Source organism: Piliocolobus tephrosceles, chromosome 16 (assembly GCF_002776525.5).
Source record: "Piliocolobus tephrosceles isolate RC106 chromosome 16, ASM277652v3, whole genome shotgun sequence".
Lineage (NCBI taxonomy): Eukaryota > Metazoa > Chordata > Mammalia > Primates > Cercopithecidae > Piliocolobus > Piliocolobus tephrosceles.
This window is the reverse complement of record NC_045449.1, coordinates 10,305,555-10,329,079: the sequence shown is the minus strand read 5'-3', so window position 1 is coordinate 10,329,079 and position 23,525 is coordinate 10,305,555. Positions and strand designations below refer to the sequence as shown.

General features: G+C 43.2%; 1 protein-coding gene across 1 annotated transcript in view; it reads left to right on the top strand.

Moving 5' to 3' along the window:
* The first annotated feature begins 2,003 nt into the window (after positions 1 to 2,003).
* Positions 2,004 to 23,525, top strand: part of MYH13 (myosin heavy chain 13) — a 70,999-nt gene continuing 49,477 nt past the window's right edge. The window contains exons 1-12 of the mRNA XM_023190842.2: positions 2,004 to 2,031; positions 4,077 to 4,127; positions 8,955 to 9,170; positions 11,190 to 11,333; positions 11,419 to 11,575; positions 13,487 to 13,514; positions 13,604 to 13,715; positions 15,830 to 15,922; positions 18,499 to 18,562; positions 18,651 to 18,749; positions 18,859 to 18,962; positions 23,012 to 23,150. Of these exons, the coding sequence (XP_023046610.1) occupies positions 8,967 to 9,170; positions 11,190 to 11,333; positions 11,419 to 11,575; positions 13,487 to 13,514; positions 13,604 to 13,715; positions 15,830 to 15,922; positions 18,499 to 18,562; positions 18,651 to 18,749; positions 18,859 to 18,962; positions 23,012 to 23,150 (1,144 nt within the window). The 5' untranslated portion in view covers positions 2,004 to 2,031; positions 4,077 to 4,127; positions 8,955 to 8,966. The remainder of the gene's footprint in view (positions 2,032 to 4,076; positions 4,128 to 8,954; positions 9,171 to 11,189; positions 11,334 to 11,418; positions 11,576 to 13,486; positions 13,515 to 13,603; positions 13,716 to 15,829; positions 15,923 to 18,498; positions 18,563 to 18,650; positions 18,750 to 18,858; positions 18,963 to 23,011; positions 23,151 to 23,525) is intronic.

Here is a 23,525-nt window from a genome sequence, read left to right as displayed (position 1 = left end):
CAAAAAAAAAAAAAAAAAAAAAAAAAAAATTATCTGGGTGTGGTGGAGCATGCCTGTATTCCCAGCTACTCGGGAGGCTGAGGCAGGAGAATTGCTTGAACCCGGGAGGTGGAGGTTGTGGTGAGCCGAGGTCGTGCCATTGCAATCCAGCCTCGGCAACAAGAGCAAAACTCTGTCAAAAAAAAAAAAAGAAAGAAAGAAAGAAGAAGAAAAAGAAAAGAAGGCCGGGCGCGGTGGCTCAAGCCTGTAATCCCAGCACTTTGGGAGGCCGAGACGGGCGGATCAGGAGGTCAGGAGATCGAGACCATCCTGGCCTAACACAGTGAAACCCCGTCTCTACTAAAAATACAAAAACTAGCCGGGCGAGGTGGCAGGCGCCTGTAGTCCCAGCTACTTGGAAGGCTGAGGCAGGAGAATGGCGTAAACCCGGGAGGCGGAGCTTGCAGTGAGCTGAGATCCGGCCACTGCACTCCAGTCCGGGCGACAGAGCGCGACTCCGCCTCAAAAAAAAAAAAAAAAAAAAAAGAAAAAGAAAAGAGAAAGAAAAGGAAAGAAAATACTTTGTGGAAGTCCTATCTCTACCTACTCCTCCTCTGGTCAAAAATTCACTTTGATTAATGCAAACTGTCTTTTGGAAATGTCCCATCTACATGAAATTCTACCCACTGGAGACTGATTAAGGAACCTTTGATTGAGCAAACACTGATTGTATGCAATTTAAACAGATCGCACTGGATTGCAGTAAATGGCTCTAACTTCTACACGTACAGTTGTTCCTAAATAGTCAAACATCACTTATATCTTAGCAAAAAAAAGTATCCTAAGTAACCGTAAGAATTGTCACAAAGACCACGTATTTTCATTAGAACTCACTAAAGCTGCATTCAGAACTTATTTACTCTTACTTTAGCCTGATCTTAATTTTGTCATCTCTTTCCCAATTGATAATACAAAATCAGGCTAGTAAAGACAAACTTGCCACAGAAAGAAATTACACCTGAGAGGCTGGCCATGAAGGCAAAGATAGAAAATCCAAAAAGTAAGCCAAGTGCAGTGGCTCACACTTGTAATCCCAGCACTTTGGGAGGCTGAGGCGGGAGGATCACTTGAGGTCAGGAGTTCGAGACCAGCCTGACCAACATGGTGAAACCCCGTCTCTACTAAAAATATAAAAATTAGCCAGGCATGGTGGCACATGCTTATAATCCCAGCTACTCGGGAGGCTGAGACAAGAGAATTGCTTGAACCTGGGAAACGGAGGTTGCAGTGAGCTGAGATCAAGCCACTGCACTCCAGCCTAGAAGACAGAGCAAGACTCTGTCTCAATAATAATAATAATAAATAAATAAAAGTAGACACAAAAATTCAAGCAGGAACAATTAGGGCAGGCATGGCCCACTAAGAACCGGATCCTTGATGACTTTATTATATCATCTCCCAGAACCCCAGAGTGATCAAGAAAAGCTTAAATTCTATTCAAGATAGTAGGTTACACAGAGCAGGATAATGTAAAATACATTCTGGAAAACTTTTCTTCCAGTAGATTTTTAAACAAACAAATACGTAAATAAGACTGGACGTGTTAAAAGGTCAACCTTAAATTTCCAGAGATTTCTGAGATGAGGAGCACACCATCCCATACCAATACCGGCTAAATGAAGTGTAGTTACTGTCCACACTATTGATCACCCATTGCTGGACAAAGCATCCTGTGGTTCTGCCCTTCAGTGACCTTCTTAGCACACTCTGCTCCAGTTCCACTCAGCCCCTAGGACTCTCTAAGTCTCAAAGATCTGTGTCCAACGTCAAAATCCCTACACAGCTGACTTGGCATTCTACAGCCTCCGCTGGTCATTTATCCAAGTAACTTAACAAGAGTGAGAGATCAGGGCTACGACGCATTTACATCTAACAAGTAAATGGTGATCCCCCAAATATAGCCAAGTTAGAGTGCTGGGCTGGCAGATTTGGGAGTATAAAGAGAGCTGGGGGGTCACACTCCCGAAATTGCTGTGACCGCAGCATCTCTAGGTAAGTGCTCACAAGTGCCCACTTTTTTGCTCCATGTAGCTATAGTTGCACCTGATCAGGTTACCAGTCAAGGAGGGTAGACAACAAAGCAGCCTTTACGGAGGGCCTACTAAGTGCAAGGTCTTGTGTTGAGGGCAAAGTTGGAGACAAAATGGAAAGACAAGACAACTGCCTTTCAAGAAACTTTTACATGCCGGGCATGGTGGCTCATGCCTGTAATCCCAGCACTTTGGGAGGCCGAGGTGGATGGATCACCTGAGGTTGGGAGTTCAAGACCAGCCATGACCAACATGGAGAAACCCTGTCTCTACTAAAAATACAAAATTAGCCAGGCATGGTGGCACATGCCTCTAATCCCAGCTACTAGGGAGGCTGAGGCAGGAGATTCGCTTGAACCTGGGAGGTGGAGGTTGTGGTGAGCCGAGATTGTGCCATTGCACTCCAGCCTGGGCAACAAGAGCAAAACTGCGTCTCAAAAAAAAAAAAAAAAAGAAAGAAAGAAAGAAACTTTTACAAGGGGTGAAAAGACAAGAATATAAGCAGTTATAAGACAAAAAATATTCACCTGCAGAACAAAATTGAATATAATGCATGATTCCTCCTCTGATTATTCAGGTCAATGTTATACTGTTCAGTTAGCAAATTAACATGGTAACTTGTGGTATCTCTTCTGTGATTGCTTAAGCTATTATTTGACATGTTTATGGTTATTTAATTTGTTTCCCATGTCAGGATTTCTGAAAAATGGTTGTGGGAAGAAATAATCTCAAGCATCTTACCCATCTTACAATGTGTCATAGTCTGATTTGAATTGACTGGTTCTCACATGGCATATTTTATGGACTTGGGACTGGATTGAGTCTGACAGTGCAATAGCATCCCTCAGAGACTTCTGATGCTTTGAATTCAGGCCACCATCTCTACTGGGGTACTTTCTGTTATAGACTCATAGGGCTGAAAGGAACCTTGGAGATTTTCTGGTGCATCTGATTCATTTTACAGAAGGAAACAGAAGCCCAAAGAAAGCATACCAGCTACTAAACAGAACTGATATTAGAATTTCTGTAGCTCTGCCTCCATATTTTTTAAATTGAGATTCAGAAAACAGTATGTAATACTTTAATTTTTTAAGAAATTTGTGAGAATTTTAGGATACAGTTGGAGATTATTTAAGATGCATTAAAGACGGAGAAGGAAGGAGGCAACAAGAATAGTAAACCAAATCCTAAGTGTCTGTTCCTGCCTAAATGGGGCTTCAGGAAATGTTCCCCTGGCTCCATAGAAGCACTGAATGGTAAACAGGACGTTTGCTTAAATTACATTTGATATTGAAAATTTTTCAGACACTCATTCCTCCTTGAGATAGCAACATAGTTTATAAACTCCTAGAACTGAGCTTCCTTAGTCCAGGTGACTTTTCAGCTGCCCTACCTTCATCATCTGCAGGGGGAATTTAGAGAATTGAAGAGAATAAAGAAGTCTTTGTCCACAATTTATAACTTTTCTCTTCTTGCCAAAAAAAGGTGACTGCCCCTAAGCATCCAAGCTGCAATCTGGAGCATTCCTCTCTCTACTTTCTTTCTTCCCTGACCCCTCACAGCCCCCCAGTCAGAAGCAGTTTTTCTAAGTTCCTATAGTACTTTGTTTAGACTCCTTAAAAATGTATCTTAATCCTGTTCAAAGACTTATTCGAGCATTCTCCTATCCCTTACTAACTTTTGCATTCGTATAGGGAAGATACTGTACTTTCTTCTTCATACCCCCTTAAGGAGCTGACACAGTGCATTGTACACACAGAAATTTCTCAAGAGAGTATTAATTAAATATTGTAATTAACCAACTAAAGAATAATGATTTTAATCAAAAGTGGAAATTCAAAACAGCAAGTTTATTTCATTCCACACCGTCTACTGTGTTTCTATTTAAGGTAGATACACTGGAACAAATATAGTTTCTATATTTATTTAAACTCTTTGTAGCTCATTTGGGTTTTGTTTTTTTTTTTTTTTTTTTTGGTTGGTTTTTGTTTCTCAAATTATCCCCAGGAAGACGCTTTATTCCTGAAGGACACTGACCATCACTTGGGAACCAAGAAGGTAAGGGTTATTTTCAGCTTGATCATGAATGCAATCATTGAAATTAGCCAACATTGTTTTACACGTTCTCATTCTTGCTAGACACATAAGAAGATGAAATTGATGAATTTGAAACCAATAACTTAACTCTTCTTAAACGTAGATTTTAAAATATATACAGGTTTTACCAAAGGAAGAATGGCTTCTCGTATTTGCTCATTACACCAAAATGTACAAAATATGATGCAGAATTTTGACATACAAGCTCTAAGTCAATATACAGTACTTAGTTGGCCCAGAACATGATGTTCATAGGATCCAGATGCAGTTTCCACACACAGGCTAATTTTGCTACTCCTTAAGCAGACTCTGCACCCCTGAATCCGCACAGCTGCACCTTCCCTCATGCATAATACTGAAGGAATGGGGAGGGATCCATACAATCCTATGCCCGGTGTGGTAATAAAAACCCTATCCCCTTAAAATGTGTGCTTATTAGAGGTAATTCTAGATGAATTGGGACCAAAAAAGGCAAGGTGTCATTGACTCATGACCACCTCATTGCTGACAAGACACAGTAGCGGTGAAATTCCCAGGAGAGGGATGAAAGTTGAGAGTGGTGTCATGGTACACAGAGGGTAAACAGAGAGAGAGGAACCCTCAGAAGTGGGTGATGGAGATTAGGCAGGCGGGGGTGGTCATCTCAGTTAGAAGGCCCTTAAAGACAGGAACAGAGGTGGTTGAAGGGGCACAGCTATGCAATGTTGGAAGCAGGTCCTGCTCTTAGAACAGAGAAGAGGCTAATTAAGGAAACTCTTGAGGGTGGTGCTCAGTGGGCAGCATGAGTCATGCCTAGAGACTTGGATCAGATCTAACAAGGTGAAGTTTATCAGTCAAAAATGAATGGTCTTCCCTTGGGTCCCAACTCCCAGTTGCATAAATATAGGGAGAAGATCTGACTTAGCAAATGCGTGCACGGAGAGGATTGAGGGGCTGTGCTCGAAAGGGAGTGGCACGTCAGCAGTGTGAGACGTGGCTGCCAACAGGCAATCACCACCTCAGGCATGACACCTAGGTCAAGAGAGGTGAGGGTACACTCCAGCGGAGGGTGACATGTGGTTTGGATATCACACTGTAAGAGATTAACAGGAGTGGGTTCAGGGAAGAGTGACCAAGATGGTAAGGGATTCAGAAGCACATCATAGAAGAAGCAAAGGAAGCTGAGGGTATTTAGCACGGAGAAGATAAAGCTAAGCAGAACACAGAACAGCCATCGAAAGGGTGAAGAGTTGTCACGTAGGAAAGTCTGAACTAGTTCTGCTGTTACCAAGGGGTGGAATGAGAAACTATTGTCCTGAAATTATGGAGAGCGAGATTTTAATTTAAAGCAAGAAGAATTTTTGGCCTATCAAACCTGCCCCAAAGACAAAACAGTTGTGCCTAAAAGTATTCAACTAGGTTAGATGCCCCATTGCAGGAATATGGAGGGATAACTCAAGCATCATCTAGGTAATACTACTAGGAGATACTGGGTTCTGAGTCACGGTTAGAGTAAATAAAGGGAGAAAAATCTCTACTTGAAAACTGTCAGTGAGGCCCAGATGGAAAAGCCTTGTTTTTCCAGGAGGACTAAAAATATGGCTCAATTATCAGTTATGGCAGCCTTTCCCTGACTTCAGACTTTATTCTTCTATTGCCATCGCAAGTTTTGCAATAGCCATGTTAACACCAATACTGTAAATTTGCTTAATATTTTTATTTACATTGATTCATTTTTTTCTTATTTGTTTTTAAAGTTACCTGTGTTCTTGCTATATCAGCATTAGCTGAGAAATTTGTAAGATATTTATTTAAAAGCTCAAACCCAACCCCAGACCTAGTGAATATTCACAGCAGGATTCATATGCCCATTTAAGTTTGAGAAACACTGATTTATATCATAGAATACATGGATGTAGCACACTTCCTAAACGTTAAGCAAATATTACCCTATTTCTATCAATTCTGATTTTTGTACATTGTTTACAAATTTCTCTCTGAAATGAGGATACATATCACAATCTATAGAAAGGAACATTGCAGTTTAAATTAGCTGCATTTTTTTCTTTATTTGTGGAACTTATAATTGATGGCATGTTTTGATAAAATAAGGTAATAGGCTTTAAAGTAAGCATACAAAATATTAAATTAAGAAATATTTGCCTAAAATTATTTTGTGTACAAGCAATGAGACTGTGCCGTGGTTTTGGCTTTGGAAAAGCAGAGTAGTTTCATAAAAGTAATGCTTTAAACCAGTGGTTCCCAAACATCTCTCTGAGGCCCTTATCAAAAAATTAGTTTCCCTTGTCCCAGTCACAGAGATTATGTTACAGATGGTTTTGATGTAAATCATCTTCCAACACTTTTGGGTATCACGCTTAACGCTAAGCCAAGCTACATATTATAAGGTCGTAAACCTGTAACCAGTCAGGATTCCCTTATGCAATAGGGCAGTCATTCTCAAAGTGTGGTCTGTGGGTCCTTGTAGAATCCCAAGAACTTTTTAGGAGGTACGTGAGGCTAAAACAATTTCACAGTAATACCCAGCTGTTATTTGCCATTTTCACTGCTTGAGTGATGCAAAAGCAAAGATGAATAAATGGCTGGTACCTTATTACAAATCAAGGCATGACACCAAACTGCATTAGTAATTACTGTATTCTTCACTACCATATACTCGCACTAAAAAGTTTCATTAATAATTCTATGTGATGAAATGGGAAGTCCACCAAAGTTTGATGGTTGTCTCCTGGAAAAGCACACGTGCATTTGTGTGAGTTGCAAGCTGAACTAGCCACTTCATTCACAAAGCACCATTTTTATTTAAAAGACCAACTAGCAGACAAGCTGTGGTTATTCAGACTTGGGTATTTGGCAAACGTGTTCTCCAAAAGGAACAATGTAGTTGTCATCTTGAGGAAAAACGGACAGCATTGGTTATAAATCACAACCTTGAGCCTTCAAATCTAAACAAGAATGTGTACAGGAAAACATGTATTTGCCACCATTAGCTTGACAGTTTCCTAGTACTGAAAGAATTTTCAAATGATATCATGGTGGTGATATTAATGATTGTAATTTTTTTATATTGTGTAAGATAATGTGTCCACATTTGGAAGTACTATATAATTCAGTGAACCAGTATTTTCCAAACAACCACATATGGGAAGTCCACATATGGGAAAAGAAGATCCGCTCAAAATGCAAGACAGACTAGTGGATTATAATGTAATGGAGTATGAAATGTTTATTGATACGGCTTCAGATTCCACATTGCAACTAGCCTTTAAGAAACTAACACTTGTCAAGCTTTGGTAGAGTAAGAAGAAAATTCACAATTATTTGAAAAGGTGACTAAAATACTCTTGCCTTTTCTGAATTACATAGCTAAATATTTTATATTTACTCTCACCAAACATACAGCAATGGCATGAATACAGAAGCAGATATGAGAATCCAACAGTCTTCCATTAAGGAGACAGTAAAGAGATTCGCAAAAAATGAAAAACAACATTATCCTTCTCACTAATTTTTTTTGTTTTGGAAAATATGGTAATTTTTATGAAAATATTTATGTTGGCCAGGCACAGTGGCTCACGCTTATAATCCCAGCACTTTGGGAGGTCGAGGTGGGCAGATCACCTGAGGTCAGGTGGGTGGGTCTTGGGTAGGTCTGAGATTCTGAATTTCTTAATGAAGTCCTGCCTGAAGCTGCTACATTTCAAGCACCACTCTGGGAACAGGAAGGCACTATGCCAGCCACCCTCAGTGTGCTCCCTGGACCAGCAGTATCTGCATCACCTGGGAACTTGCTACAAATGCCCATTTTTAGGCCCCACTTCAGACTTGCTGAATCAGAAACTACTGGGATGGGGCCCGTAATCTGTGCTTGAACAAGCCCTCAAGGGGATTCTGGCATGTTAAAGTTTGGGATCATCGCCCTGGGCCATTTTGCCTCCCACCATCTTGTTATTTAAACAAATGTGACAAATCTTCATGTTCAAGTCATTCACTTTTGACGGGGCTTACCGAAATGTCTAATAAGAATTATCAGCATTCCAATGATGATTTTCAAATATTCTTAAGATTTTAGAATGACACAGAGATCACAGGCTCAAACATGATGAGCGATTTAGAAAGTGCTTCCTAGGCTGGACGCGGTGGCTCACGCCTGTAATCCCCGCATTTTGGGCGGTCGAGGCGGGCGGATCGCCTGAGGTCAGGAGTTCAAGACCAGCCTGGCCAACATGGTGAAACCCCCCTCTCTACTAAAAATACAAAAAATTAGCTGGGTGTGGTGGCAGGCACCTGTATTCCCAGCTGCTCGGGAGGCTGAGGCAGGAGAATCACTTAAACCTGGGAGGTGGAGGTTGCAGAGCCAAGATTGCAACCTGGAGCCCTTGCACTCCAGCCTGGGCAACAAGAGCAAAACTCTGTCTCAAAAAAAAAAAAAAAAAAAAAAAAAGAAGGAAAGAAAGTACTTCCTGAAGCCTCTTTTATTGGGTTCACCTTGGCTCTAATTGATTCAGACATGTCCACACGGGACTGAACTAAAATACTCCCAAAATCGACACTCAGAGGATAAAAAAACAACCTTCATACTTTTTTGTTAGAATAAAATATCCCCTTTAGCTTATTCCTGCTTGCACACTTGAAGCTCCTAGACCTGGCCATAGATCCCTCAGGACCTATGTTCAATCTAGGAGCCTTTGAATCTGGCCACCTGTTTGAATGGAATAAGGGTTGGGGCCCTGCAGCTTCAGTAGTCCACCCAAGCATGAGACTCAGCAGTCCCTCTGGTCTTCCTAGCCCTCTGCAGCCATGAGCTCTGATGCAGAAATGGCCATTTTTGGAGAAGCAGCTCCCTACCTCCGGAAACCAGAGAAGGAGAGAATCGAGGCTCAAAATCGTCCATTTGATTCCAAGAAAGCCTGCTTTGTAGCAGATGATAAGGAAATGTATGTGAAAGGCATGATCCAGAGTAGGGAAAATGACAAAGTCATAGTCAAGACCCTCGATGACCGGGTGAGTGTTGATTCCAGATGTCTTCGATAATACGGACATGCTCATTTTTCTTTGGAGTAGAATATTAGAAATTGCATGCTGGTCCTTTGGAATCTGAAGATAGAACAAAACTTGGTTTATCTGCTCTGCAGTGAACTAGCAGGTGAAAGCTGCTATTACATGCATCTTCACTCTTGCCTTTTTCCTTCTTCAAGGACTTGGGCCTTGAGGGGTTTTGTTGTGTTTGCTTTAGAGGAAGACAGGAGGTGAGGGCAGGAAAGGTTGGGCTATTTAAGGAAGATGCTGATACTGGATGGGCCGACCAATTACACCTCTCTGGACTGTAGAGTGGCTCCTACAGAGGAAGCTCTGGAGCCATTGACTTGTTTAATGTGGAGAATTATCATGTACCATTCAGTACTTACTGGACATCCACCAGGTCTAGGTCCTAGCATTGACTGCTTTGCAAATATAAGCATACCTCTGCACCTGCTTTCCCAGAATTTCCCAAAGATGTATATGGCAGGTATGAATCTCATTTCACAAACTCAGGCATATGAGACAGACCTTGCTTTTATTTTTATTAAACTTAGCCTCTGATTCCGGCCCCTTTTCAGTGGGCTGGGACAAATTTTTTTCAGTCACTCTTGGGGTCACTCCACCACCAACCACCTCAGGGATGTGTCACATTTTCAGAACCTTACACAGCACCACAATGGGGACTCAGAGCCTCCCTGGAGGATCTATTAAGAAACAAGCCCCAGTCTGGCCGGGCGCGGTGGCTCACACCTGTAATCCCCGCACTTTGGGAGGCCAAGGCGGGCGGATCACAAGGTCAGGAGATCGAGACCATCCTGGCTAAACCGGTGAAACCCCGTCTCTACTAAAAATACAAAAAATTAGCCGGGCGAGGTGGTGGGCACCTGTAGTCCCAGCTACTCAGGAGGCTGAGGCAGGAGAATGGCGTGAACCTGGGAGGCGGAGCTTGCAGTGAGCCAAGATCATGCCACTGCACTCCAGCCTGGGCGACAGAGCAAGACTCCTTCTCAAAAAAAAAAAGAAAAAGAAAAGAAAATAAATAAACCCCAGTTCTTAGAGGTTCAGGATACATAGACTTTTCTGCCTCCCCTTTGGCTACCTTGGGTGTCTGGCTCTCTTTTTCTAGTCTGGGGTGGTGGAATGGAAGTGCCTCCCTTCCTGAAAAAATTTGGTCTATACCAGCAAAACTCCTTCTTTTTACCTTTTCTGTGAAACCTTCAAAGTTTTCCTAAGGACTTAGGCTTTTCGACATCAAAATCCAGGAAGTATTACAAGCTCTTTTCCTTTTCTTGACCTATTTTCTGTCTTTCCTGAGCCATAGAGTACAGAGCCAGCTTGAATGGGGGAGAAAGGTGGGAAAAACACACAGAAAGGAAAAATAAATAAATAATTTTCTGAAAATATTCAGCAAAGAACCATGATGCACCCCCAAATATTTGAACTATTAGAGCAGAGGTACAAATAATTATAGGAGCCTTGAAGCAATAGGGGAGAGAGGAGATGGGTCGTGGAAGGGGTGGTGCTAGAGATGAGCTTTGAAAGTTTCTAAACAAAATTTTCATGAAGACATTTGAGCTGAAGGAACCCTCATGAGCAGAGATATTGAGGTGGAAAAGCACAGAACACTTGGGAGCAGTTCTTTGTAACCTTCCAACCTTTGTCTCATCACAGCACTCACAATAAATAAGGTAAACAGAGGCAACCTGGCCTTGGGGCCCAAGGGCTCCAAAGCTCTGCACACCTGTAACCCACTCCTGGTACACATGATAACAGGATGACGGGGGGCATCAGACCAGAATTGGTCACGTAGTTTGACCAGAAACAGATTCTTCAAGAACTGTTATTTATGGATCATGTCTGGTCATGGAAAGGATCCACAAAATTATCCATCACAATGGGGTAATTGTTCCACGATATCTCACTACTTCCCCCACACCAGTAAAGTGCAAGTCAGGTACTTGGCTCACCCATTTATTACCTGCTCTTCCTCTCAATACCCAGACGCTCACTCTGAACAATGACCAGGTCTTCCCCATGAACCCTCCCAAATTTGACAAGATCGAGGACATGGCCATGATGACTCACCTGCATGAACCTGCTGTGCTGTACAACCTCAAAGAGCGCTACGCAGCCTGGATGATCTACGTGAGTGTCTGTAAACACCTTTTTATTCCATGTCTCTCTCTGAGTAAAAACAAGATCCAAATGATAAATGTTCTGATTTTTCCAGACCTACTCAGGCCTCTTCTGTGTCACCGTCAACCCCTACAAGTGGCTGCCGGTGTACAACCCCGAGGTGGTGGCTGCCTACAGAGGCAAAAAGCGCCAGGAGGCTCCACCCCACATCTTCTCCATCTCTGACAATGCCTATCAGTTCATGCTGACTGGTGAGTAATTTCTTTGATTCACATTTTTTGAAGCCATCCATAGTTAATTTTTCAAGCCTTTGGGGGGCATTGGTCATCTGAATGGTGCAATAATCAAAGTAATCTTCAGAGAGTCCAATGATTTGGGGATGAAAAGCAAGGGGTACATCTTCCATTGCTAGTCACAGTGCATGACAAGGCCTGTGGTTGTGGCTGCAGCTACACTGAGCTCATGCTTATTTGGGAGAAGGTGGAACGCAATGAGATGCCCTACCTTGTCCCCAGGGAACTCCCAATCCAGGTGTACTTTGAAGAGAAACTATATTGGTAGCCACTCAGAGAAATGGGTAAAGCAGTGTTCCTGCCTTCTTCCCCAAACTCGGTCTCCCCATCAACTCCTTAAATTTCCAGAATGACCTGGGGAGTAGAGACATGGTAACTCTGTCATGCCATGATGCCTAATATCGAGTCTGTCTGTTCAACCTTCACCTGACTTGACTTGGAAGAGATACTAGAAGTAGAAGCACGGCCGGGTGCAGTGGCTCACGCCTGTAATCCTAGCACTTTGGGAGGCCGAGGCAGGTGGATCACCTGAGGTCAGGAGTTCAGGGCCAGCCTGGCCAACATGATGAAACCCTGTCTCTACTAAAAATATAAAAAATGAGCCACGCATGGTAGTGGGCACCTGTAATCCCAGCTACTCAGGAGGCTGAGGCAGGAGAATTGCTTGCACCTGGGAAGAGGAGGTTGTGGTGAACTGAGATCTCGCCACTGCACTTCAGCCTGGGCAACAAGAGTGAAACTCCATCTCAAAAAAAAAAAAAAAAAAAAAAAAAAAGGCAGCAAAATCTGAGACCTGTAGATGCTTAAAAATCATCTAATGTAATGGTGCCCAAATTTCTGTCATTTCTTTCTCACAATCACATTCCTTGCCATGTTTGCAAACTTAACATTTTTCTTGAAATCAATTAATGTTACATTAATTTTAAAGGGAAGACTAATACCACGATTTCTATTAGTTTGCTACGGCTGCTGTAACAGAGTATCACAGACACAGACTGGGGGGCTTACACAATAGAAATGTACTGTCTCACAGTTCTAGACGATTGAAGTCCGAGGTCAAGGTGTCAGCAGGATTGGTTCGTGTGAGGATGCTGAGAGAGAATCTGGCCCATGCCTCTCTCCTAGCTTCTATGGTTTGCTAGCAGAAATCTTTGTTGTTTTTGATTTATAGAAACATCACCCTGATCCCTGCCTTAATCTTCATATGACATTCTCCCTGTGTGCTTGTGTGTCTCCAAATTTCTTCTGTTTACAAGGATACCAGTCACATTAGATCAGGGGCTTGCCCTACTCTAGCATGACCTCATCTTGACTAAATACCTTACATCTTATGTCCAAATAAGGTCACATTCTGAGGTACTAGGGGTTAGAAATTCAATATATGAATTTTAGAGGGACACAGTTCAAACCATGCTCTATTGTAAGTGAAAAACCAGTATCACTTTTCACAAGTAGAAGGTAAAGGTAAAAGAAAAATGCAATAAAACCAATCAGCATCTATAAATGTTAATGAAAAGCTGAGGCGCCACAAGGTCTGAACCTGACACTTGCTTTCTTTGTGGAAAAGGATGATGGGAAAGTGCTAGCAGGGAGTTAAAGATCTACGAACATGAGTAACTTCTACACTGTGGGATTCACCACAGTGAGTAGAGAATCACTTACCTCCCAGGCTGGTCATGTTGCACATTCCACATTTGAGAAATCTGCCTAACTGTCCCAAAGAAGATTAGACATGCCCAAATCACACCACTGGTTAATGGCAGAGACATTAACTAGAGCCCATGTTCTCCAACCTCCCCCAGTGTTACTTTATTTTAATGTTCTGTTTGTTGTTTATTTGTTTTGTTTTGCTTCCCTCTGCATTTCTAGATCGAGACAACCAGTCTATCCTCATCACGTGAGTAACCCCTGTTTGCACCATCACGTCTTGGAAACCAGTGCCCTCCCTGCCACTCTCCTTTATCCCATTTACTTTTAAATTGGCAGTGGAGAATCCGGGGCTGGGAAGACTGTGAACACCAAGCGTGTCATCCAGTATTTTGCAACAATTGCAGTTACTGGGGACAAGAAGAAGGAGACACAGCCAGGCAAAATGCAGGTGAGCAGCCACCTGCATCTGGAGGCTTATTGGAATAAGTGTAATTTAAAGCCTGGATGAGCACCAAGTATATGCAGGGTATGCGCTCAGCAGAGATGACACATAGGAGAAACTCTTTCTTTCCTCTCTGTATCCTCAGACAGAACACATCTGACATCAAACGTATGGGGTTTTTCCATGCCAAACAATTCTCCAATTCTCTGCAGACACCAACTGGGTGTCCTACAATTCAATTCAATTCTGATACTCACTACCTAGAGAAAGCATCAAATCCCACAAGTTAAGGGCTCTGTCCTGCAAAACTGCCCCCACTTTAGATACCAGCGACTAATTTGGGCCTCCTGAACTTCTAACCAAGCAGCTATTAATCAGGGGAATCTCACAACCCCTTTCTCAGGTTTGATAATTACCTAGAATGGTTCACGGAACTCAGAAAAACACTTTGCTTACATTTGCCAGTTTGTTATAAAGGATGTTACAAAGGATGCAGTTGAAAAGCCAAGTGGAAAAGATGTCTAGGGCAAGGTATGGGGGAGGGGCATAGTCTCTGCAGGTGACATTCTCCCAGCACCCCCAGGTGTTCATCAACCTGGAACCTCTCTGAAGCCTTCTGTGTAGAGTTTTTACAGAGGCTCCATTACATGAGCATGATTCATTAAATCACTGGCCATTGATGACTGACTCAATCTCCAGTCCTTTTTTCCTTCCCAGGGGTCAGGGATAGGACTGAAAGTTCCAACCTTCTAATCACATGGTTGGTTCCCTGGCAACCAGCCCCCATCCTGAGCTTTCCAGGACCCCAAAGCCACCAATCATCTCATTAGCACACAAAAAGACATTTATCCCTTCAGCTATTCCAAGGGTTTTAGGGGCTGTATACCAGGAAACTAGAGAAAGACCAAAATATACCACTCCTATTATATCACAGTATCACATGGAGCAAAGCAGGAAGTGGTTCCACCAGAATGGACTTGAGTTCTGGCACCAGCTCCATCAGCTACAGCTGAGGGACTTTGACCAACTCCACATCCTCCTCTGGAGAAGGAATGTTTACACCAGTGGTTTTCAAACTGGAGCACACATCAGAATCAACAGGAGGGATTCTTAACAAAGGGCGGCAGAACCCAGGCCCAGAATTCCTGATTGTGTAGATCTAGGGTGGGACCTCATAGTTTGCATTTTTCTTCCTTTTTATTTTGTAGAGACAGGGTCTCACTCTGTCACCCAGGCCGGAGTACAGTGGCACACCATCATAGCTCACTGTAACCTCAAACTCCTGGGCTCAAGCGATCATCCTGCTTCAGCCTCCTGTGTAGTTAGTACTACAGGAACCACCATGCTTGGCTCATTTTTTTATTTTTTGTAGAGATGGAGTCTCACTATGTTGCCCAGGCTGGTATCAGACCATTGGCCTCAAGTAATCCTCCTGCCTCAGCCTCCCAAAGTGCTAATTACAAGCGTGAGCTACTATACCTGGCATTTCTCCCATATTCCCAGGTAGTGTTCATGCTGCTGGTCCAGGGACCACACTTTGAGAACCATTAGGTTTGACAGTATTTTTAAAGTTTTTCTGGGCCCAGAAGGGTGAAGGTGAAAACTCTGTTTTCTAGAGTGGATTTCTGAATAATTATTCTCATATTTTTTGGTACATAAAAAACCTTTTTGAGAACCACTGTTTTTATTGTATTACCTCTTGGATCACTTGCTTTACTCACATTCTATATCTCCTTTTGAACACAAATATCTGTGATACTAGGTGGGTCATATTACATGCAATAACAGAGGTACGTGTTATTAAAATCTATGATTTATAATGAAATGTTATCAGAAAGACAGTCTGGATGTTCTGATGGAGGAAGTAATATTCCTGCCTAGAACCTGGCATGACCAGAAGTCACTTCGATGCTATGCTAATAAAAGCCTGTCTAGGATGGCACCTTGAAGACGCCTTAGGTCTGGTGGGGGTGGGGATGTAGGTACTGCACTGACCACCAGGTGGAGCTGGTCAACACCTCTCCCTGAACCTGCCCAGAGCACCCACCGTTGTATTCACCAAGGAGCTGCTTTAGAAAACTATCCAAAACCCTCTTTTTCCTCTTCTTGTTTATGATTAGGGAACCCTGGAGGATCAGATCATCCAAGCCAACCCGCTGCTGGAGGCCTTTGGAAATGCCAAGACTGTGAGGAATGACAACTCCTCAAGATTTGTAAGACCCAGCCCAATTTTCAAGTATCCTCCCAAAACCATACCCTCTCCTGAAATGCTGAATATGAAAAACTGCCTCATAAACTAGAATATACGGGGGCCTTTTTCTACCGCCAAGTGATTGAGATCAGTCTACCCACCGGGAATATTTTGATACACTTTGCGGAAGGTGTTGGTTTGGCGCTGGCAGAGGGAGGATTTGCCGTCCTACCCTAACAAGGCAATGTCACCTCACAGCATCCTGAAGTCACTCACATGATTCACATCCCACAATTAGAGATCAACTTTATGCTAAAATGGGTCTCTCTGTGTGGAAACATTTTAAAATGTAAACGTCCATTAAGCCATATCTATTGACCTAGCCACGGAAACCTTAGTATGAATTAAGTTAGCAGATTTGACCTCTTCCAACTCAGCAGGGATTGGGAGCACGGAAAACCTAGTGAAGGCAGAAGAGCTCAAAAATTTGAAATAGGCTGGACACGGTGACTCACGCTTGTAATCCCAGCACTTTAGGAGGCTGAGGTGGGTGAATCACTTGAGGCCAGGAGTTCGAGACCAGCCTGGCCAACATGGCGAAACCCCATCTCTACTAAAAATACAAAAAATTAGCTGGGCATCGTGGTGCCTGCCTGTAATCCCAGCTACTTGGGAGGCTGAGGCAGGAGAATTGCTTGAACCCGGGAGGCGGAGGTTGCAGTGAGACGAGATTGCAATACTGCACTCTAGCCTGGGCAACAGAGGGCAACTCTGTCTCAAAAAAAAAAAAAAAAAAAAGATGGAATAGATTCATACTGAAGACATTGAAGGATGTGTGCCATCCTTCAACTTTTTACTTAGGATTGGCTTAATCAAAAAGACATTTACTTCCCATTGGAAATAAACACACATCCAACCCTCTATTTCATTTCACTGGCCAGTGGAGCAAGGACTCAGAGGCGAAGCCATCACTTGTGCCTATGGTTGCAAAAGTACATTAAAACTTCACACATCTTAGTAGTTGGATAGTCTCAAACTTGTATTTTGTCGCCCCTCAAAGATAAAATGGTTATCGATGAGGAAGTAGATACATTCATCAAGGACCATGGCTCTGAGCCTTGACTTTTGTTTCCTTGGATATGTTCTTTGCACTGCCAATCTGCATGTGTATCCTCCCCGGTGCCCAAATAAACTCCTCTTCCTTGTGGAAGGTCTGGGCACATGTTACATGGCAGAGGTATGTTACCTATGCCTGGACCAAGTTAGTTATTGCACTGGCCTGACACCAGCTTAATGTGAAAGACGATACCTTCAGGCACTCCCACTTCTCATTCCCATTTACTGAGTTCATGGGCCTCTACTCTTAGCCCTGACCCAGAAGTCACAATCATTCTAATTATTTTGTCCTCTTTCCACCCTCCAAATATTTGCAGGCTAGGGATGACTTCCATTGTCTTCCATTAAGCAGCTAAAAATACTTAACACCCAGCACTTACAATGCACGCATGGCTTTACTGATCCTTCACTAACTTTTCCTAGGGTTCATTCAGAAAATATTGAGGCATTACTAAGTATCATCCACATTTCAGTTCACCCACTGCTGTAGGGGAACAAGCAAGAAAACATTTTTTGTCCTCAAATTTGCTCGCAGTGTCGCTGAGGACCAATTAAGCAGACAATGTATGAAGCAGGTGCATACACACAAACACGCATATGAAATTTTACCTCCTACTCCCTAGAAAGTGGGCCACCTAGACCCTGAGTTGTTCTTTTGGCAGCCAGAGAGCCAGGCCTGAGCCTGAGCCTGGGCCTGTGAGCTAGATTTTTCTGTAGTCAGCCATACGTGAAACTCAGGCAAGAAATCTCAGAAGTAGCATCTATTAAAATACAAGCAAAAAAATAAATAAATAAATAAAGTCAGACAGAACAATCTGACCAGTTAGAATTCAAAGGCATTATGAAGATTCAAGAATCCAGGTATAAGAGAACAGGATAAAAATGAGGCAGGTAGTCAAGAATGGAGTAGTCCCAAGAAGAGAGCTGGAGAAGGAGCCTATGGGCATCCCCTGAGTTGTAGGAACAGGACCAGGTGCTTGGGTAGAGCTACCTGAGTCCTGGCTGACCCAGCTTGGGAGCTCTGGGCACCAGGTGGAGAGGTGCCCATGTTCTGGCATCCCTTCCTCCTGAGCCAAGGAGAGGTCACGGTGGCCGGTATCAATGACAGTGAAGGACTGTTGGCGACAGATGTAAGCATGCCATTTATTTGTTTGTTTGTGGACAGAATTATTGAGTTTATGAACTGAGAGACACGTTAGTGAGCTAATGGGAAAACTGAAATCCAGAGATACTAAGTGATTAGACTCAAGATCTCAGAGATCAAGAGCTCAGAGAATCAGCACACACTGGCCCCTCCCTGCTCAGCTCCTCCTCACAGCATTCCAAAATGGGAATCCAGAAGGTTCACCAAAGCAGGCCTTCAGTTCTGTTCTCTAGCATTTTTGCATTTATAATTTATCTGTGGCAGCACCTATCCAAGGCCAGCCACAAAAACCGTATAAATCAAATAACTGTATCATTTGTCAACCTGTTATTGGACAGGGGAAGTTCATTCGGATTCATTTTGGAGCCACAGGAAAGCTGGCATCGGCAGACATCGAAACCTGTGAGTCCACACACTATAAAACTGTTGGTGTTTTGGCCACAAAAGCACCACTTGGGAATCTGAAATCACGTTATTTTTGTTACCTTAGATCTGTTAGAAAAATCCAGAGTGACATTTCAATTATCTAGTGAGAGAAGCTATCATATTTTCTACCAAATTATGTCAAACAAGAAGCCAGAACTAATTGGTAAGCTCTTGGAATACCTTTCTTATCTTCCAAATCAGTGACATTGGGGGAAAAAAAACCCGAGAGTAAGTTATGCATAAGCCATTAAAGGGATCTCTGTGTTTCACAGACTTGCTTCTGATCTCCACCAACCCCTTCGACTTCCCCTTCGTGAGCCAAGGAGAGGTCACAGTGGCCAGTATCGATGACAGTGAAGAACTGCTGGCGACAGATGTAAGCATGCCATTTATTTGTCTGTTTATGCACAGAATTATTGAGTTTATGAACCGAGAGACACGTTAGTGAGCTAATGGGAAAGCTGAAATCCAGGGATACTAAGTGATTAGACTCAAGATCTCAGAGATCAAGAGCTCAGAGAATCAGCACAGATTGGCCCCTCCCTACTCAGCTCCTCCTCACAGCATTCCAAAATGGGAATCCAGAAGGTTCACCAAAGCAGGCCTTCAGTTCTGTTCTCTAGCATTTTAACTAGAACGCATTTTTGCATTTATAAGATCTTTAACATAACATTTCTTGAAAGTTTTCATGTTGCAAAACCATCTACATGGTTCTTCAAGAAAATTTAGAAAATATAAAAAAGTATAAAGCAGAAAACCAACCCCACTCTGTAACAGCCTCTCCATTTTTCTTTCTGCCTTTCACTTCAGGCTCACCTTAGACACCCAGCTCCTCAATACACCTGTCTGGCCTGTGGTGTTTATTTGAGGGAAGTACCTGTAGGATTAATAATCATAATAACAGTAATAACTAAATATATTGAGCACTTACATGTGCCAGACACTGCGATAAGTGGCTTTATCTACATTATCTCATTGTAGTCTCAAAAGCAACTCTGGCGTAGGTGTCATTATCGTCTCCATTTCATAAATGTGGAAGCTGACTCTTAAAATACATATAATTTTCTGGAAGACGCAGTTCGTCAATGACAGAATCTTTCCCTTCCTTCCTACCTTCCTTCCTTTCTCTCTCTTTCTCTCTCTCTCTCTTTTCTTTCTTTCTCTCTCTTTCTTTCTCTTTCTTTTTCTTTTCTTTCTTTCTTTTTCTTTTCTTTCTTTTCTTTCTTTCTTTCTTTCTTTCTTTCTTTCTTTCTTTCTTTCTTTCTTTTCTTTCTTTCCTTTCTTTCCTTCTTTCCTCTCTTCTTTCTTTTTTCAGAGTCTCACTCTGTTGCCCAGGCTGGAGTGCCATGGCGTAATCTCAGCTCACTGCAACCTCCGCCTCCTGGGTTCAAGCGATTCTCTTGCCTCAGCCTCCCAAGTAGCTGGAACTACAGGCATGCAACACCATGCCTGGCTAATTTTTGTGTGTGTGTATTTTTAGTAGAATTGGGATTTCACCATGTTGGCCAGGCTGGTCTCAAACTCCTGACCTCTGGTGATCCACCCAGCTCGGCCTCCCAAAGTGCTGGGCTTACAAGCATGAGCCACTGCACCAGGTCCAATGACAGATTATTTAAACACAGGTCTGCCTAACTACAGAATTTACATTTTTAATTAAAGTATACTATCTGTGAGTAATTCATCTCCACCCTTGTTGGCTCCGCCCATATAAAAGCTGCAAGAGCTTGTGAAAACGGGTCTTGCCCATCATCCTAGAGACACTGCCCCATGACCAGCTTCTTAGCCTTCATTTGGTGACATTTCCAGCTGATACTAATTGTTTTAAGACAAATAGAAAAACTTTCATGATAAAATAAACTTGTTATCTTAGGTCTAATAGCATTAAAAGAAAAATTTTAGACAAATTAAATTTAGCAGAGTTTATTTGAGCAAAGAACGATTCATGAGTTGGACCACACTCAGCACCAGGAGAGGCTCAGAGAGCTCCACCCAGCAACATGGCAGGCAGTATTTATAGACAGAAAAAAGGAAGTGACATACAGAAACAGCTTGATTGGTTGCAGGCCAGCCTTTGCCTTATCTGGAGGTGGTGTGAGGAAGCATTTGTGTTATATGGACAATGTCTCATCAGTTTGGCAGCCTGTGATTGGCTGAAGCTCAGCTGCTGTGATTGGCTGAGACTCAGCTATTTGTCACAAGCATATACTCTTAGGTTGCAGTTTGTTTACGTACTGATTTAGGTTATAGTTTGCTATGTATGGAGGCAGTTTTAGACCAAATTTAATTGAATTTAAGTTGTTATATATTTTTAATGAGGTTTCCCCAGTCTTCACTAACTTGTAAGCACAGAAAGGGCCAGGCTAATGACTGCAAGGCCCCCATTCCCTGAAAAAGGCCCACCTAAGAAATTCTAAAAGTCACCATGCCTAAGTCATGTCCTCACCTAGATGCCTACTGCCAGATGCAGCTGTTGCTCCTTCCTCTCATGGAGCTTTCTTTTCTTTTTTTTTTTTTTGAGATGGAGTCTCACTCTGTCCCCAGGATGGAGTGCAGTGGCGCGATCTTGGCTCACTGCAACTTCTGCCTCCCAGGTTCAAGCAATTCTCTGCCTCAGCCTCCCAAGTAGCTGGGATTACAGGCTTTTGCCACCACCCTCGGCTAATTTTTGTATTTTTAGTGGAGACGGGGTTTCACCATGTTGACCAGGCTGATCTTGAACTCCTGACCTTGTGATCCACCCACCTCAGCCTCCCAAAGTGCTGGGATTACAGATGTGAGCTACTGCGCCTGGCCTCACAGAGCTTTTCTAGCCTGCCTGGTACAGTCTCCCTTTTTATGAACTCAAAGTCAACTGATTGGTAACCTCCTAATGGGAGTGACATCTCATCATATACCCAGGTTCCTTCCACCTTTGGAGATGACATTCTCCAAAAGGGTCCCCAGGCAGTAACTCTTTCACCCGCTCCTTTCAGTGTTTTTGAAAGAGTTCTCTCTCTTTTAACCTACAATGACCCCTCTCTAGGACAGAGATATGCATCCCTGAAATGGGATATCGATTCAAGGGATGGCCATCATGGCCTCGGAATCTCTCCTCCCCATATATCCCAGCTCCTGGCATAGGCTCATTCTCCACTAAAAGGGGGTGCCACTCCAAGAATGCCTGACTCTCCAATATCATCCTGCTGGTGTTGGCCTACTGGGTCTATCCTACCCACTCACCAAACATGTCCAGTCATGTTTCAGTCCTACCAGCAGACACTCTACAGGCTCAGGCTGCAAACTCTACTGCATAATCCATACATGAACCCCAGAGAAGGATTGCTTTTAGTTGAAACCTTTGTGGTGGAAGACAGGCATCGTAGTTATAAAACCAAACCAGCAATGACCATAGGTTTTGAAGGCACCGAGACCTAACTCCAGTCCCAGTCTTATCACACCCTCCCTGTATGACTTTTGACAGGCTGCTTACCAACTAGACCCTCAATTCTTCATCCAGAAATTTGGAAAAACCTGCACAGCTAAAGGGGCTTCATGGGGATTTAATAAGATAACATACAGATGATACCTACCCAATGTCTAGCACATAGAAAGGGCTCTGCAAAAGCTTGCCCCTTTCTCATTTGGGAAATGATGATACCATCTTCGATGATCTTCCCTTCCAGATCTAATATTCTATAATGCATATTGATTGTCTTGAGTCCGAACAATGCTGGAATTTCTGGATTACAATGCCGAACTCTTAAGCCATTGAGCATTATTTCCTAGTCATTCTCCATGACATTCCCAGCTCTCAGTATCATACAATGGTTCCCAGTAGCCTCATCCAGAAAACTGCCCCCCAAATCTATGTACAGTGAGAAAAGATCATAATCAGTTCTCCTTTTTTTTTTTTTTTTTTTTTTTTTTGAGATAGGGTCTCACTCTGTCTCCCAGGCTGGAGTGCAATGGTGCAATCTTGGCTCACTCCAACCTCTGCCTCTCGGGTTCAAGGGATTCTCCTGCCTCAGCCTCCTGAGTAGCTGGGACTACAGGCACCAGCCACCATGCCCAGCTAGTTTTAGTAAAGATGGGGTTTCACCATGTTGGCCAGGATGGTCTGGATCTCCTGACCTCGTGATCTGCCTGCCTCGGCCTCCCAAAGTGCTGGAATTACAGGCGTGAGCCACTGCGCCCGGCCTTACCTAATCAGTTCTTACTTGATGAAAGGAAACAGACAATTCACACCTTTTTCCCATAGTCTCCATCCACCCACACAAACATGTGAAACAAATGGTTTCTAATTTACCACACCCCACCTGTCATCCACTTATTTGGGCAAATGCTATCTCACATGCTATACAAAAAAGAGGTAAGGTCTTTGCCAAGAAGAGGCTGCATATGGATCCCTGAGTCCTACTATGCCACTTGTCCTTTTTTTCTTTCCAGAATGCCATTGACATCCTGGGCTTCAGCTCAGAGGAGAAAGTTGGGATCTACAAACTGACGGGAGCCGTGATGCATTATGGGAACATGAAGTTCAAGCAGAAGCAGCGTGAGGAGCAGGCGGAGCCGGACGGCACCGAAGGTAACCGCCTCCAGGGAAAGGGATGCGATCGGGTCCCGCTGTGTTCGTGTGTGGGCGAGGCCACGTGAGATAAACTGCATTCATTTCAAGAGCTGTTCTTCCAAAACTGCATAAATTAAATCTAGGTTTCCCGAAGCTCACTGTAGCACGCACTAGGAGTCTGCTCACTCAGTCAAGGACTCTTAGAGTGGTGAATCCTTGAAAAACAAGGATTTTTTTTTTTTTTTTTTTTAAGACAGAGTCTCGCTCTGTCACCCAGGTTGGAGAGCAGTGGCGCGATCTCGGCTCACTGCAAGCTCCGCCTCCCGGGTTCACGCCATTCTCCTGCCTCAGCCTCCCGAGTAGCTGGGACTACAGGCGCCCGCCACCTCGCCC